We start from the raw sequence: 17,442 nt of genomic DNA, 5'->3' as shown, positions 1-17,442 counted from the left end.
AATCAAGTATTGTGGAGATCACGGAATTCAATTTCCGTCATCAAAAAGTCCTTCATCACAGCGCGATAACGTTGGCCATTCCCTGATACATTGGCGCCAGCCTCGTCTTTGAAGAAATATGGGCCGATGATTCCTCCAGCCCATAGGCTGCACCAAACTGTTGTTTTCAATGGATGTAATAGCTGTTCTTGAATGGCTTCGGGTTGCTCTTCAGCCCAAATACGACAATTTTGCTTATATCTTCTGGTTCTTCTACAAAACTCCCATTTACAGTCGCAAGATTGTATTCACTTCGGCCTTTACATGGTTTAATCGGTCGAATATCATCCAATGATGTAAAATTATACGTAATTTTGTCAATGGTGACGTAGTCACTAAGCCAAAAATGGGCTTTATCGCTGATCTCACAATGAACACTTTTCACATGGCGTCGATTTCCTTAATACAGTTGTACGATTTGTAAAGGTTGTTAAATCGTCTTTCCATGATGAAATGTCAATGAATACTGAACAAATTATGAATTTCGTTTGACGCGAGAACTGTCAAAAAGAGCCCTATTGGAAAAAATACATCCAATCTGATCACCCTTTAGTTCCTATCGAAAACTATCTATCGATCTGCAAATCCTCATTGATGAGCTTTCTCAAGCCAGTTAGTATTTGGTTTTAGCTATGAAACATTTGGTATGATACTGGGTTGTTGCTTCATTATGAGCTGTAATAGTATTATTTGTTGACTGGACTTTCTTTGTCGTAAACTCTGTTCTGAAAATGACAGACTTTTTTTGAGCCATTCTGGAAATTATGCAGTGTGTTGGATTTGAATAAAAGTAAAATATTCACTATTATTTGGCTCATATTATGAGCTCATAAAGAACTATTCCCTCGCCTAGAGAAATTTTATTTGTCATTACTATTGTCATACCATTGTTCGCGAGTTGGCAGGCTGGTATTGACAACAACAGGGTACGTCTCCATACATTGGCGTTAACTAAAATATTCAATAGGTGTTCGCTGTGTTTGTGCGCCATTGCCCAAGTTCACTTGGAAGTCATTCATCTTCTGCTTGCAAAGCATGTGCATAATTTGTGCCATCTTTTAAAGTCTTCTCTTCAACAGAAAACTAAGCGGGACCGGCAAACTTACTAATGATTAATTTTTATTTTTTCCGCCAAGCCGCGCAGATTTCGCTTATTACAGCCTCTTTTGCCACTCAGTTCCTAAAATACATACATATATGTACATATACACATTTATATCATAAGTAATGCCCCAATAGGGGACATTTTTATTTAAAGTAAATATTTTATTTGTATGGTTAACCAAAACCCAATCACAAAAATGCACAGAAATTCACATGTAGATATGTAATTTTGGTGAATATTTTCATAATAAACTTAGAGATTTTTCGTTTATCGTATATTTTGACATAAACAATTATAATTCCTATAGAAAAATTCAACCACTTGATGGAACTGAATAGATAAAATGTGAAAGTGGACGCATCGCGCAAGACAAACGAAACGCGAACAAAAGTGAAGAAGACAATGCGCTAGCGTGTTGTGTTTGGGTTATCAGATGTAGGATATTCTTATTCCCATGCAGTGTTGATAGAAATTGTTCGGGGTAAAATATTAGACATGTGTGCGTAAGCAAAATAATAATAAAACACAACAAAAACGTAAAATTACAAAGATCCGTATTCGAATGTTGTTGAAAAAATTAAATAAAAGAGTGCCTTTATAAAATATTGCGGAAATGATGGGTAATGCAGGCTTCTTATACTTATTGATTGGCGCGAAAACCGCTTATGAGATTTTGGCCGAGTTTAATAAAGCACCAATCGTTTCTCCCTCATGCTAACTGGCACCAGTTAGACACATAGAGTGAAGCCAAGTAATTTCCAATGCAAAGGAGACCTTTCTTTTTTTCTGCTACCAACAGATCGTGCACCACCTCAAATACTTTCGGATCCAGAGCGTTTGTATCTATTCGGACGACATGACCCAGGCAACGTAGCCGCTGCATCACTGCATTACATCACGTCAAAGAAAGGGTTTACTACTTAGTTGTTTACTTAATCAAAAGTATCACTTCTTGGTAAGAAATATTCTGGATTTCCGAATTGACATTATTATCGATGCCAATTTTAGTTCCGTAGCCGAATGGCTTTGTGCGTGAGTACCATTCGGAATTCAGAGAGAACGTAGGTTCAAATCTCGGTGAAACACCAAAATGAAGAAAAAGTTTTTTCTAATAGCGGTCGCCCCTCGGCAGGCAATGACAAACCTCCGAGTGTATTTCTGCCATGAAAAAGCTCCTCATAAAAAATATCAGCTGATCGGAGTCGGCTTGACTCTGTACGACCCTCCATATGTGGAACAACACCAATACGCTCACCACAAATAGGAGGAGGAGCTCGGCCAAACGTCCTCATGGGGAGGTTGATATTTACCTTGGAGTTCCTCAAGGTTCCACGGTTACCACTACAAGTATCTCCATAGAAAGGCAGACTGAAATCTCCGCTCTGCCTGCACTGTGAAACTGTGGATGACGATAAACGCACGGGCGGTAGGGGCCAGGGTTTTAGTGGGTATAGGTGCGTAAAGCATTTCTTCTCCTATTCGAAAGAAAACAACATAAAAAAAAATAATAACAGTAATAATAAATTATGATATTTAGAACATTTGTATGTTGTTTAGAAAGTTTGGTATTCATCTAAAAATATCCCGATGAACCAACATTTCTAACGCGTGTAAGCTTTCAACTCTGTGCTTATCTTTTCGTTTCGAATAATGTACTGAACAATTTTAATTGTTTTCTTTTTTATATATTTACTTCTTTTTTCAGAGAGCTGTTTTACCACGTACGGTTGTATGCTTTATATTGCGTATGTCAGCGCCAGTAATACTATCTGTCTAAGATTATGAAGTTATTTTAAACTATGTCATTTGAATTACCCTGTAGTTTTGTTTCCTTTGCTATTATCTATGCTTCTTTATTTTGCTGTTTACTGTTCGCCCATTTGTCGCCCCTTTTTAATTGGACTTTGAATAAAGTGGACGTGCAAATAAGCTGAGCTCCTGATTTTTACTAAACATTTTTTGGTGCCTCCTGTGAGGAATGATAAATTCACTATAACATCAGCTTAATTCGCACGATTACGGTGCACAAAGGCTTCGCGTTGGATTAGGCCTGATTTCCTGGATAATTGCAGATAACTTATTCGAGGTTGGAACATGTCGGAGTTAAATCTACGCCAGTTCCATGCGGCCGCTATTTTGCGGATGTATGACCAAACGAAAGAGGCGAAGGCTGGTGACCTCAATGTCACTCAAATTGATCAGCGTATAAAATCTGCTGCCGTCCATTTTGATCGGATGCTCACAAATCATGAGGCTTTGGTTGGCGCAGCCAAGGAGGAGGACTTAGAGGTACACTCAGGATGGTGGGACTCCACCGAAGCTGCCTACATAGATTTGTGCGCAACGCTGAATCAACGACGAAGGGAGTTGGAGGGTGAATCTCTGCCTGCCAACAATTCGCACAAAGTTTCGCCAATGGAATTAAAATTAGAGCCGCTGTGTATACCATCGTTTGACGGATCCGCTTATAAGTGGCTTGCATTTAAGGATGCATTTGAGACATTGGTTCATCAGCGGGATTTGCCGGTGGCATACAAGTTGGGGAAATTGCGCCAGGCAGTTAAGGCAGAGGCGGTTCCGTTGGTTGGAAGTTTGTATTCGGGTGGCTATGAAGAAGTGTGGACGGCGCTGAAAAATCGATATGACAACCCTAAGCAATTAGCGGAGATCCACGTTGCTAGATTTCTGAACATGAAGTCACAGACTGAGGATACGTCCAGGGCGTTACTGGGTGTCGTTGATGGGGTAAACGAGTCCTTGCGAGCGTTAGCGGTAATGAAGTTACCTGTCGACAAATGGGATGCCCTTACCGTCCCCATTGTGGTTTCTAAACTCTCTACTCGCACACAGCGAGAATGGTGCATGAATTGCTCCCCTACCGAGCTATCCACTTTAAATGAGTTGCTGGCATTTTTAGAAAAACGAGCGCACAGTCTTTCGACAGAACTTTGCCCGGTAGCGGATCATCATGAAGTGCTGCATTCTTCGTCAAAGCAGAAAACCACACTCCGTCTTCTAAAGTCTAACCTCGCCACAACTGATGATGGCAACTGTCAACACTGTAGAGGATCACACAAGGTTATGCGTTGTCCGGTGATTCTAGCCTTGAAACCAGAGCAACGTTTTGAAGCTTTAAAGCGATCGAACCTATGCTTTAACTGTTTGCGGTCCGGGCATTCATCCAAGCTTTGTTCCTCTGGTAACTGTCGCCAGTGCGGCCACAGACATCATACTATTTTTTGCCGTCACAAATCACAACAACCTATTTCAAGCAACGAGGTAGATTCGTCTGTGGCTAGGCCAGACATAATATCCAATCCACCATCATTATGACTAGCAAGCAATACAATCGTTACTAGTGTCGAGAGGGGAAGCCAGACTGTTCTATTAGCTACAGCCCGTGCTAACGTCATCGGCAAGGATCTCAAGCAACGGGTGTCTCGTGTATTATGCGATCCTGGATCTCAAGTAAGCCTGATCTCGGAATGTTTGGCTAATGGGTTGGGTCTTTATAGGAGCAAGTGTGAGATTATGGTGGAGGGAATTAGTGGAGTTGCATGTTCGAGGACCAAGGGTAGCGTCCGATTTACGATAAAAAGCATTTTTTCTAAATTTGAACTGGACATTCATGCATTGGTTATTGGTTCGATCACTTCAGTTACACCAGCGGTTAGTGTCGATATTGGGCAATGGAGACATTTGGCAAATCTCCAATTGGCAGACCCATATTTTGGTACTCCGGGTCATGTTGATGTACTTCTTGGTGCTGATGTCTGGGGTTCGATTGTAGAAGGGGATGTCATACATGGAGGGTATGATGAACCTCACGCACAGCTTACCCGACTTGGTTGGGTTGTATTTGGGACAGCGTCCGTTCCGGGCCATTCTAGTACAACAGTTGGCAATTATTGCGCGCAGATTACAGACGAGTCTTACTTGGAGGATCTCATTTGTAATTTTTGGAAGCTCGAAGAAGTACCGGTGACAACTAAGAGCTCGGATGATGAATGCGAGCGATTCTTTGCCACTACACACCAACGTATGGCCGACGGACGCTATGTTGTGAGATTGCCATTCCGTCAAGATGGTCAACCGTTAGGCGACTCTTACGTCAACGCTCGACGTCAGTTCTCGCGTTTGGAGCGACGTCTGGCTGCGGATCCGGACATGCATGCAAAATATATAGCGTTTATGAGGGAATATGAGTCCCTTGGCCATATGGAAAGAGTTGTTCAGCCAGTTGTTCAATCCGGATGCTATTATATTCCCCACCATGCTGTATTGGGAAAGTTTAGAGTGGTGTTCAATGCATCCGCTCCTACCTCCAACGGGCTTTCGCTTAACGATATCCAACTGGTTGGATCCCCCATTCAAGATTCGTTAATCAACATTATCCTCCGCTTCCGACGCTATGCCATCGCGATCACAGCCGATGTGGAGAAGATGTTTCGCCAGGTTCTCGTGGCAGCACAAGACAGAGACTTTCAGCGTATACTTTGGCGTGAATCTCCATCAGAGGAAGTAATTACTTACCGGCTGTCTACTGTCACGTATGGCATGGCATGCAGTCCTCATAATGCGATAAGGGCTATGCATCAGTGTGCGTACGACAGCTTCGACAAGATTCACGATCGCAATATGGGCATCCAAGCGCGAGAAGCCATTCTCTCATCCTTCTACGTGGATGATTTCCTCACCAGTTGTAGCACCGTCGACAGTGCTATCACTTTAGCAACGAATATCGACACCATACTGACAGCTGGAGGCTTTAAGTTACGGAAGTGGAATTCTAATGACGCCGCCGTATTGATTCCATTAGGGAAGGGCTTATCACCGACGGAATGCCCTATTGATGCACCAGTGGCCTCTGTGCTAGGTTTGCGATGGAGTCCAGTCGACGACATCCTGCTGTTCAACGTGGAACTCAAGCAACCCGGCGGTGTATACACCAAGCGCAGTGTGCTCAGCGAGGTGGCGAAGTTGTTTGACCCAACAGGATTCTTGTCACCCGTAGTGGTGGTGGGGAAGATATTTATTCAAACTCTTTGGTCCGCAGGTATTGATTGGGATACTGCTCTAACAACGGAATTACGAGAAATTTGGCTAACATTTCGCAATGACCTTACTGCTCTCAACATGCTTCGGATACCTCGTTGGCTTGGGATGAAGGAAGGGTCGACTACCACGCTTTATGGGTTCTGCGATGCCAGCCAAAAGGCATATGCTGCTGTGGTGTACGCTCGAACAACGAATTCTCAGGGGGACGTTCACGTAGCTTTAATTACGGCCCGAACCAAGGTGGCACCCCTAAGAGGAGCCACTATACCTCGCTTAGAGCTATGTGCGGCACAGTTACTAGCTGAGACTCTTCGAAACGTCCGAAGTGCATTAGGATTAGTCGACCAAGTAGCATCTTTGTGGTCAGACTCGACTATCACCCTCTGTTGGTTGCGAAAACAGCCTGAGACGCTTAAACCCTATGTATCAAATAGGGTCCGGCGAATACAAGAGTTAACTTTGAGGGATGAATGGCATTATGTACGTTCCTCGCAAAACCCCGCGGATTGCGCTAGTAGAGGCATATCTGCTTCAGAACTTTTGGACCACCATTTATGGTGGAGTGGTCCCAGTTGGCTACGGGATGACACAATAGATCCCACCTGTCACCCTAAACTACGTGATTGCGATGAAGCTGTAGTGAATAGCGAGAGAAGGGTACAGTGTTTAGCCGTCACAGTCCCTAATTTAACATTGACAACGCGACGTTTAGACGGGGAAATTATTCCGCTTACAGATCGATTCAGCTCGTTAAAAAAACTTATACATACTACGGCGTTAATACTGAGGTGGCTTCCTAGAAGTCGGAGTTTTCGCCGTTCCACAATTGACCCCCAGGAGATGGAGACGGCGTTAGAATGGCTTATGAGGATCGATCAAATGAATGCGTTTCCGAAAGACATTAGGTGCATACAGGGTGGGTCGGCATTACCCACTGCTAGTAGTATACTCCCGTTAAATCCTTATCTAGATGACCACGGACTACTACGAGTTGGAGGCCGCATTTCGAAATCTGCGTTAATCGAGGCACATAGACACCCAATCATTCTTCCGAAGTCAACGGGGCTAGTCCGGCTGCTTATTACACAGGCACATATCGACACTCTTCACGGCGGAACTCAGCTGACTCTTCAAACTCTTCGATGTCGCTTTTGGATTATTCATGGGAGAGTAGCAGTACGTAGTCTGATCCTCAAATGTGTCATATGTCGTCGCAACCGGGGAGCTGTTTTAACACAACAAATGGCCTCGCTACCTCGGCATCGGGTTCAGGCAGCTCGACCCTTCATTGCGTCCGGTGTTGATTACTGTGGCCCGTTCAACTTGCGTATTGGGACCAAAAGATCGCGGACTACAGTGAAAACGTACTTGGCGATTTTTGTTTGTACGGCGACGAAGGCTGTTCATATTGAGGTTGCTGATGATCTCTCCACACAAGCTTTTTTGGACGTATTTACTCGGTTTGTTAGCCGGCGAGGTCCATGTAGGGACTTGTACAGCGACAACGGAACTGCGTTCGTTGGAGCTAACCGCGTTCTGAAGGAAGACTTAGCCGCCTGGTTTAAGGAACGGAGTATTCAGTCACTGGCTGATTTGGGTACCCGGTGGCATTTTATAACGCCGAGCGCTCCACATCAAGGAGGCCTATGGGAAGCAGCTGTGAAGTCTGCAAAGCGGCACTTAGTACGCGTAGTGGGTACGCAAGCACTTTGGTACTCTCAGCTACAGACGTTGGCGACTCGCATCGAGGCTTGTCTGAATTCTCGCCCACTCGTACCATTGCACGATGACCCGGATGACAAGTATGCATTAACTCCAGCCGACTTCTTAATAGGATCTCAAATAATAGCTATCCCAGAGCCAGACGTTTCAGAGATTCCTGCCAACCGAGTGAAGCACTGGCAATGGTTACGGCAGATGCATCAGCTCTTTTGGAAAAGATGGAATGAGGAGTATTTGGCAACTTTACAGGCGAGGACAAAGTGGCAACGACGGGTTCCTAACATAAGACTGGGTGACATCGTGGTAATACGCCACGAAAATCTACCACCTACTCATTGGAGACTAGCACGCGTCACTGAACTCCACCCAGGCACCGACGGAGCAGTCAGAAATGTTACACTGGCAACCGCACATGGTTCGTGCACCCGGGCCGTGCAGAAGCTATGCCTTCTTTTGGAGGATCACATTGAAACCAACGTTTCAACCGGGGAGGATGTCTAAGATTATGAAGTTATTTTAAACTATGTCATTTGAATTACCCTGTAGTTTTGTTTCCTTTGCTATTATCTATGCTTCTTTATTTTGCTGTTTACTGTTCGCCCATTTGTCGCCCCTTTTTAATTGGACTTTGAATAAAGTGGACGTGCAAATAAGCTGAGCTCCTGATTTTTACTAAACACTATCATTGCCAATTAACTCAGAATCCTTTGCGGAGGATCCCGATACGGAGAACGACAGTGATATATTGACGGAACTTAATGGGGTCGACTTGGTTATGAGTCTATCCCCAAAGTTATCCTCTTCGACACCAATTCACCAACACCACCAATTGGAGCAACAGTTATTAAAGCATAATATTTCTGTGGGACCATCACCACATGCTGCTTCGGCAGCAGCGACTTCAGTGGTTCATCAGAATAATTTTTCTAGTATTCACCATATGCAAAGCTTACATAATCAACATCACAGCTCCATATTTAATAGCAACCATTCTACGCCATTTAGTGTAACAGATATTTTAAGTCCAATTGAGGAATCATATCGGAAACTGGAGTTAACTTGCAGCCCTCCTTCACCGTTTAGGTAACTATAATCTTTATTAAAATATATAACGAAAAGTAGGTGCATAGTCATTACCGCCCCACGCATAGTTCAAACACCACATCGAAGCCATATTTCTAGAGGCATCACGAAATTCTTTAATTATATACGAAATTATGTACATATGTATAAAATATACATACATAAGTACGAGTATATGAGTAAAATTGAAGTAATTCATTCAGTTTCGGTAGAGGGGCTAGATTATGCTGCATCTACAGTGCCAATATTTACTTTGCGCACAAGGGCTTGTTTATTTTCTATGTTGACATCACTCCAAATAGCTGATTCTGTCAAATTCGCTAAGAATAAAGTAGCGGCACTGTGGGTGGCGCCAACTTTGTATTCTCTACAGAGCTAAAATAATTTATAAATTATAAAAGTATATAAGAAAGAGACTGAACTCTTTGGAAAGATCAAAAATATTGGCTAAGGTATTGTTTACGCTACGCTTTGACAGCTAAGATTAATAAGTGCATTTATTATTTTATTATTTATTATTATTATTATTATTCATAATTCATAATTATATTACATTACGAAAAACACTTGTAGCTAAGACTATCCGCCTAATAAGTGCATTTAAACGATGCTGTTGTTATGCTCTACTAAAGTTATGAATTTCAGCAATAACATTTACACGTATTATGTTTTTCGTAAAACTGATAATTTTTGCCAAAATCAGTTGACTACATCTGAAGGCGAATTACTCGTGAAAAAATAGAAACAAAAACATTGCAGTCAAGCCGGTAAGTATCCTATTTTGTTTTTCATTATAGAATTTTATGTTAAAATTTAAATTTTTTGTTGGATATAGTTTATGCAAGTGTTTAAATTTAGGTATACGGTCCAGTTTGGACATCTTTAGAGTTCTTTGGCTGATTATTATGTGCGCTCGGGTCTCTTTCATCACGATTTTTATGAGAAGGCAGTACAGACAATCAATGATGATAGATTACAAATTATGGCCATGTGCCCATTTACACGATGTCTCCTCTGGAAGGGAAACATTTTGTTCGGTGGTGAAGGACGGCCGCGGAAGAGAGAAGGGAATTTGTCTCCTGTACTGGCGACACGCTTTGTGCTTCTTATTCGTATTTCCAATCTTAAAGCAATTTTTGACAGTTGCTTCATTCGTTTTCTTCTTTCGTGGAAGAAAGTTCTAAGTTATGTGTTGGTTTTCAAGCAAACGGAAGATAACAACGATGACAAACATACGAACGCTGCTTGGGAAATGCACAATTATTTTTGCTAGTAAAGTAGTATAATTTAAAATAGTTATGGGGCATGTTTATGTTGATTTCTAATTTTTCCCTGCATTTCTAGATACTCAGTTTAATTTTAAGTTAATTATTTACATATGAAGTATTTTTAATTTAATTTTTTTTATTCAAGTATAAGAATTTATAAATATATTTCAATAAAAAAAACAACAAATTATTTATTATTTAACCAGTTTGCATTTTTCATTCATATATTTAAGAAACTGTTGTCGAACGCTCTCTGCTTTACATGTAAGCGCGTGCTAGAATACATCCGAACCAGACGATGCTAAAGTATTAAATGTCAAAATGTCGCCGAAAACAATTTTGCCCGTGTGTCCGCGAATGAGATATGAAAAGAGAATTTCCAGTGTCTCCATTCCAGATGTCTCCGTGTGTAAATGGGGTGCATCCGAAGTAAAATTGTGAGAGTAGCTTCGGCTGCCACGTCACCGGGAACTCGGCAGCACAATTCTGCCCGTTCATTTCACTCGTATTCATACACTCGTCTAATCAGTTGTTGTTCAGACGGCATCGAAGTAATTTAAACATTGCACTATGGTCTGAAATTCAAATTTTTTGCCATAAATTAGAAGGAGTGGTACTAGGCCATTGAAATTTCGCATACAGGTTATATATGACTTAGTTAAGAAAAATTCCAAGAATGGATGAAATCGGTCATTCCCCAGGGGTACCTCCCTTGGACCTATAGTAAAAATTTTTGAATTTCAGCTTCAAAAATGTTGATATCTTAACGAAAATTGGTAAATATGTTATTCTCGTAATACGCATCGACGATACCAAAAATAGTTGAAATCGGCCAGTCCCTAGAAGTACCTCCCTTGGACCTATAGTAAAAATTTGGTTTCATAAAATGAAAAATTTGCATATGATAGGCAAAAGTGGTCAAATAATTTTATTATCCAAATATTTATATATAAAGAGCTTGCATTTACTTACTTCCTCATAGCTTGGATATATATTGCAATTCCTTTCTTTATTTAACAACCTCATGTTGATATATTGTCTTTTGCTTAAATCATTTTCAAGTAAAAATGCGAGAGCTTCTTCCGGAGTTAGTGGAACTGCTTCGGGTTTTTTGGAGGTAACAGCTTTTCTTCGCTTTGTTCTGCTTGATGCTCAGTTTTCTTTAAAATAAATGCTACATCACTTTGTTTTGATTTTTTTGCCACAACAGTAGCTGCATGAATCAAAAAATCAACATCGTCATTGTTTTCACAAGAAAGATCACTTGCCAGCTTCCTCTTAAGCCGATCTTTTGCATCTGTGTAGCTAAGCTTTGGTCTTCCTGCTTTACTTGAACAGGGTTTTTCAAAATCATTCTCAGAAATTTCAATAATAGTTGTTGCGGAAACCCACTGGGGGTAATTCTCTTTAAATCTATTAACCATACGATTACATTTTGATAATTTTTCGCTAACATGTGCTAATAAATGTTGTATTTTTTTTCTTATTTCATATTTTTTCTTTAAGCTTAACTCATTAGTATTAATTTTTTTAAAAACCCAATCCAAAACAACATTAGTTTTCGGATCGCCCTCCATCCAAACTCCAAGCATTTCTTCGTGCTGGAATTTAAAGGTTGCTGAAAATTACAAATATACTTAAATGGGACAAAAACGGGCAAATGCTACATACATACATGATTTTAAAGAACATACCCCAAACTTCCACCGAACATAAAAATCTGGAACAATACGGGACAATACACACAACTTTCACTCCACAGAACACAGGTTAATACGAAATTTTCGGTTAAAAAAGCTATTAAACAAAACTCCACACTATACAGATATGACACATTAAACCAAATTTTTTTTCATTAAGTTAAAAAATAGATACCTTCCTTATATTCTTCCTTTATAAATTTATTTCTTTTTTTTCCTTTTTAACTATTATCGAACAGCTGTTTTCTTACAATATTTTACTGAACTGTTTACAAGCTTGTTGTTGCTTCAGAAGCATCATGTTTTACAGCTGATATTTAGAACAGAGTTGCCATATCCAAATAATTTTTTGTATATTTTAGACCACTGACATGTCTCAATTAATACTGCGTACCTATTCTTTTGAAATAAGAAAAAAAAAATTTTGGATTTATGACAAAATATTTGAATTTCAAACCATTGTGCATTGGTAGGGTTGGTTTTTTTTCGTATATCACCAACGCAATCTTAATTTTTTCGTAAACGAACCGTTGTCATAATTTCGGTTACGTCAGCCCATCATCCCTTCCTTCCTTCCTCCATTGCTTGGTGCCTCTGCATTCAAATAAATATATCGCCGGGTTAAGGACGATATACAAGGATTGGTCAACTGAGGCAAAATTGTGATAGTAATTTCGGTGGCCACGTCATATAGAATTCAGCAGCAAAATTCTGTCACTCATTTTACACGTTTTCTTACGCTTGTCCAACACAATTCTGTTAAAGGTAATATCACTAGACCAGCTGGTTTGTTTGTGTTTCTTTCGCCGTGTACAATAGGATGTCAGCACAAAATGAAATGGCGAAGAGTCGTTCCATTCGCAACATCGTCGTATGCATCGGTTAACTCCAACTGCATTCCGGTTCTTCAATTTAATTCGTCCTTTTATATTTCTTTTCTAGTTTCTTTTGTCATGACATGCATGCGAAACGTTGTTGTTGGTTTACTGCTACCATATTTAATGAATTCGCGTCGTGCTCGTGCAATCTCAGTTATGTCGGAAACAAATCGTCGTCGCATCGCCTGTTACGTCAGCAAATCAGCTGAGAGCTGATTAACGGTTTGGCGTTAGTCACACCTTCTGAATTCTTTTCACCATGGACTTGGGCGAATTTCGACTTGTTGTTTTGGTTCTGCGCAATTGGATATATTTTAGCGAGTCCTATTTTTTACAGTACGTTCACTTGTGTTATGCCTAACCAACAATTTTAGGCAAACAAAATTATTAAAAAGTGAGCGCGATGGAATTTGAATAACAAAAGGATAAGTATAAATTCAATGATAAAGTTAAGTTAATTCATTTAGAATTGCAAGTCCTTTATATTTTTTATAGCCAAGACGTATGCAGCCGAAGCGTTCAAGCTAAGGTAAAGCAAAACCAACGCGACCGTAACGTGAAAGTTGTATGCACTAGAAGTTAAAAATATGTACATAGTTGCTAAAAATATTACTGTTAACTGATCTGGAGTAAAATAAGAACATTTTTTTTAGAAAATTGGCATAGTTTTATTAAATTATTAATTTTCTAGCAATGCAAAAAAACATTGCACAAAATGGGCTAAATTAAAAAAATAATTCAGATTTAGGTCAGCAAGGACATACAGTTGCGCATGTACGATACGTCAGCGAAAATGCGTTAGATACCGGTGCTGACTTCTTATATATTTTATGCAATCGCATTATACATTTAAAAAAACCAGCTATCATTAAGGAATTTACGCGATTCTGAGCAAAACTTAATTCCTATTGCTGTTTTCAGCTACCAAATACACTTAATATTGAAACTCTCCTTTTTGAATTAGTTCGTGGAAATCGCCGAAAAGATACAACACAACTTGTATCCTCAGCGGAAACCATGAATTGTTTTAATCCGTGTATGGAGCAACCAGCAAACTGCGCGCTACTCACTCATTCATTTCATGATGCAGAGCTTTCCCTATGGGTGGGCGGCTCCAACTTCTCTGATGGCGCCGCATTGTACCGAGTCGTTAATGGGACGCTGCAAACATTAGGCTTTTGCTCGTGCTGATTTATTTCCGCAGAAAACAGACTTACGATAGATAGCTGACTGAAGGTTCACGTTGACACATTTATACTACCCACAAGCCGCTGATTTATGCTGTTTAGCAACAGCTTGATAAAGCTTCCGATCGCTAAATTCATTAATTTTTATTTATTTAATTTTATAACGCAAATCCCTACGGGTATTCGCCATGTTCGAGTATGCGATGAAGATAACATGGCAGCTGATTTGCCTCCGCGCATATAATAACTTCTGGTGTTGTTTTAAATCAGAATGATTTAGCTGAGAGCCAGTCCAACAATACCGAGCTATGCAGCTTATTAAGCCTTATTAGTGACTTAAATTGTAATATTAACCTAAAATATTCAGTTGGCAAAGCAATAAAGATTATCTTATTTTACCACGTGGTTTATATGGAATATACACATGTTCTAATTTAAAAAAAAAAAGAGGTTGTCTGTAAAGTCGGTTTACCGACGATAGTTTAACGTGACAACGTCATAAGAAAATATTGATGGAACGCTTGCAATTTTCAAAACAAAATTTTAATTTTATTTGTTTGATAGATATTTTGTATGGATATAGAGGAGGAGGTAAATGGAATTGCAATGGAATAGGTCAAGTTACATTAACACAAACGTGAAAAATGACGAAACATTTTTCGAATTCATGAAAGATATGTTCAATTTCGATTGTGCATCAGACGTTAATAAGTCAACAACACTAAGAGGCACCATCATCGATTTGCCTTTTTCAAGACACTTTACATTCGAAACACTCCCTTTCATTTCCTACTTTTTCTATCATCGTCCTATTCTCAACAGAGAAATGGTTCATTACCATGCACACAGGAAGAAGGCATATGCAAATACAAGTATGTGAATTTATATACCTACATATGCGCATATACATACATATATATGCTCACTCAAGTAAGACAGAGCCAGATGTCGAACGTTGCCGAGCGCGGGGGCCGATTGTGCTCTTTGCCGTTCGTTCCGCGCTCTCGCTTGCAGTTCAAGCACATTAGCTTACATTTGCTTGCGTACGGAATAGATTCGTATATTTGATATGTCCATATGACTTGTACGCATCTTTACATATAGATTTGTTCTTTTTGAAAATTGCACCAAAGTATATGTATGTATGTATGCATGTATGCATGTTTACATACATATATTAGTATACAACATATCTTATAAGGTATATGGTAAATATTACCATACATTTTTTCCTTCATATATAATAAAAAAATTAATAATAATAACATTAAAACAACAGGTATTATTAACAAACTTGGTTTTATTTTAAATTCTTTAAGTGAATCAAATTAATAATAACACAGTCCTGCGAGGGTGAGTTTCTAGAATGGCTGTACTTGTTTCTTGTAGTTTTTTATGCGCTGAAAACGAATCTGACCTTCAAAATGCTCCATCACGTCAGGATTTTTGGTAAATGAAGCCTAAAAGGTCAAAAAATGGCCATTTTAGCCATTTTTGATAATTTTTTTTGGGATAGAAATTTTTTTTTTCAATTTTCGACGAAAAGGTTGCATAGTGCAACTCTTTAGCTTTAAAACTCATTTTTTTAAATTATTGTACGATTTTTGAAAAAAAAGTTATGACAATTTGAAATTAACAGTTTCAGTTACGTATACGTTGGGTATAACGTCTATTGGCGTAACTAAAACTGTTAATTTCAAAATGTCACAAGATGTTAAATCACAAGATGTCGGACGCCCACCACAGCCTTTGATTTAATATACCTTTCGACCGTGCACTCCATACTCTTCAGCATGAAGCATATCAAATTGGTTGGTCTGCACTGCATAGGTCGATACTGCACAGTTATCCCTGTATGTAGTGTGCCCTGTATTTGGGAATGAAAACTACCACGATTTTCCTCAAAAGAGTGGAGGCCAAATGCCAGACAAGTCCCAAAAACTCTATAACTATAACAATCCACATTAACTTGGCTCCCCCACTTAAGAGGTTAAGTTAGAAGGCCGAAAAAAAGCGAATTTTCCAGATTTGTTTTTGAGAATTTATTGATCTAAAAATTTGTGCACATATTATGTTATCTTTTAACTGCTTTTAAGACTTAGTATTAGTTAAATTATTTATTTGGAAAGGAGCTACAGCTGATCTCCGGGAGCTCCTCTCAAACAAGACATTTTGCGGTGACCACTATATCTTTGAATTGGAACCTCTGAAATTAAAATACCAAAAAGATTTCGTTAAAGTAATGTTAAATCTAGTAATTAATCGAAGGAATAAGCAAAATACATTTTTTTGACAAAATGGCGGTTTCTCAATAAAGAAGAATCGATTTTTGACCAAAATTTCGGCCTTAAATTGCTTTTAAAAATATTTATTGGTGAGAAAAAATCTTCGATTAATTACTAAAAAATATATTTAAGAAGCTAAAATTTGAGACTAATCAGTTTAGCCGTTTTCGAGTAATGTTGATCACCGGCATTGAAAACACCATTTTTAGAAAAACCCGTTTAAAGTTTAAAAAGCACTTTACATAGGATATAATTTTTTTTCAAATTTGCGTGTAACTTCGAAAATATTCACCGGAACGATATTAAACTTTCCGTGTGTGTTCTTAAATATATGTCCTTCAAGAAAATAAAAATCGATTTTCTGAAAATTCTAACAGTATATAACCCCTCAAGCATCTTTGGATACATCGGAGTAGCCTGGAAACTTTAAGTTGACAAACTTTACCGGCTCCTCAGTCCCCACCCGTGATGCTATATCCTAGTTTATTTTGGTGTCTTTCCTCCATTGCGCTTACCACTTCCATATCTCTGTTCTGCGTCTAAATTAAAGAACGTTACTCCTCGAAATCCCTCAAAGTTCACAGATACGCCCGCGGTATACCCATGTAAGGGTATGTGTAGGGTAGGTCCCCGCACGGTGACGAGTAATAAAAATTCATCAAAACAAAGCAATAGAAGAAATAAGATGAATAAGGCAAAAAACTGCGATGAGCACAGCGAAACAAGACAACCGAACGCCGAAAGTGGCAGTCGATGGCTGGATTTAATATATGTATGTATATCTACTATTATATCATATTGCTAAACCTTTTTTCTTTACATTAAAATTCACAGTAAATTTATTAATATATCCGCATATGCTTCGTTAAATACTCATATTCATATTATTATTTATAAAATTATTTCAGTAACTATTGATTCAATTAAAATTTGTATATATTAAAATAAATTGCATCTTGTTATCAAAAGCAAAACAAAATGGTTCCCATTGATTTGAACACTCCGAAATTCAGAACCATGAAAATATTTTCTATTGTATTGAGGTGGTGCAGAATTAATCACCTTAACTATTGATTCAATTAAAATTTGTATATATTAAAATAAATTGCATCTTGTT

At 39.0% G+C, this 17,442-nt stretch overlaps 3 protein-coding genes across 3 annotated transcripts in view; all 3 read left to right on the top strand.

Moving 5' to 3' along the window:
* The first annotated feature begins 3,238 nt into the window (after nucleotides 1-3,238).
* On the top strand, nucleotides 3,239-4,477 carry LOC128855101 (uncharacterized). The gene has a single exon (XM_054089770.1). It carries the CDS (start codon nucleotides 3,239-3,241, stop codon nucleotides 4,475-4,477), a length of 1,239 nt encoding a protein of 412 aa, XP_053945745.1.
* A 198-nt stretch (nucleotides 4,478-4,675) lies between these two features.
* Nucleotides 4,676-8,425, top strand: LOC128855037 (uncharacterized). The gene has a single exon (XM_054089650.1). It carries the CDS (start codon nucleotides 4,676-4,678, stop codon nucleotides 8,423-8,425), a length of 3,750 nt encoding a protein of 1,249 aa, XP_053945625.1.
* A 180-nt stretch (nucleotides 8,426-8,605) lies between these two features.
* The window catches only part of LOC128866338 (thyroid transcription factor 1), a 70,010-nt gene continuing 61,173 nt past the window's right edge, over nucleotides 8,606-17,442 (top strand). The window contains exon 1 of the mRNA XM_054106974.1: nucleotides 8,606-9,007. Coding sequence (XP_053962949.1) covers nucleotides 8,700-9,007 — 308 coding nt within the window. The 5' untranslated portion in view covers nucleotides 8,606-8,699. The remainder of the gene's footprint in view (nucleotides 9,008-17,442) is intronic.

The sequence above is a fragment of the Anastrepha ludens genome, chromosome 2 (genome assembly GCF_028408465.1).
Source record: "Anastrepha ludens isolate Willacy chromosome 2, idAnaLude1.1, whole genome shotgun sequence".
NCBI classification, from domain to species: Eukaryota; Metazoa; Arthropoda; class Insecta; order Diptera; family Tephritidae; genus Anastrepha; species Anastrepha ludens.
This window is presented reverse-complemented; position numbering and strand designations above follow the sequence as displayed.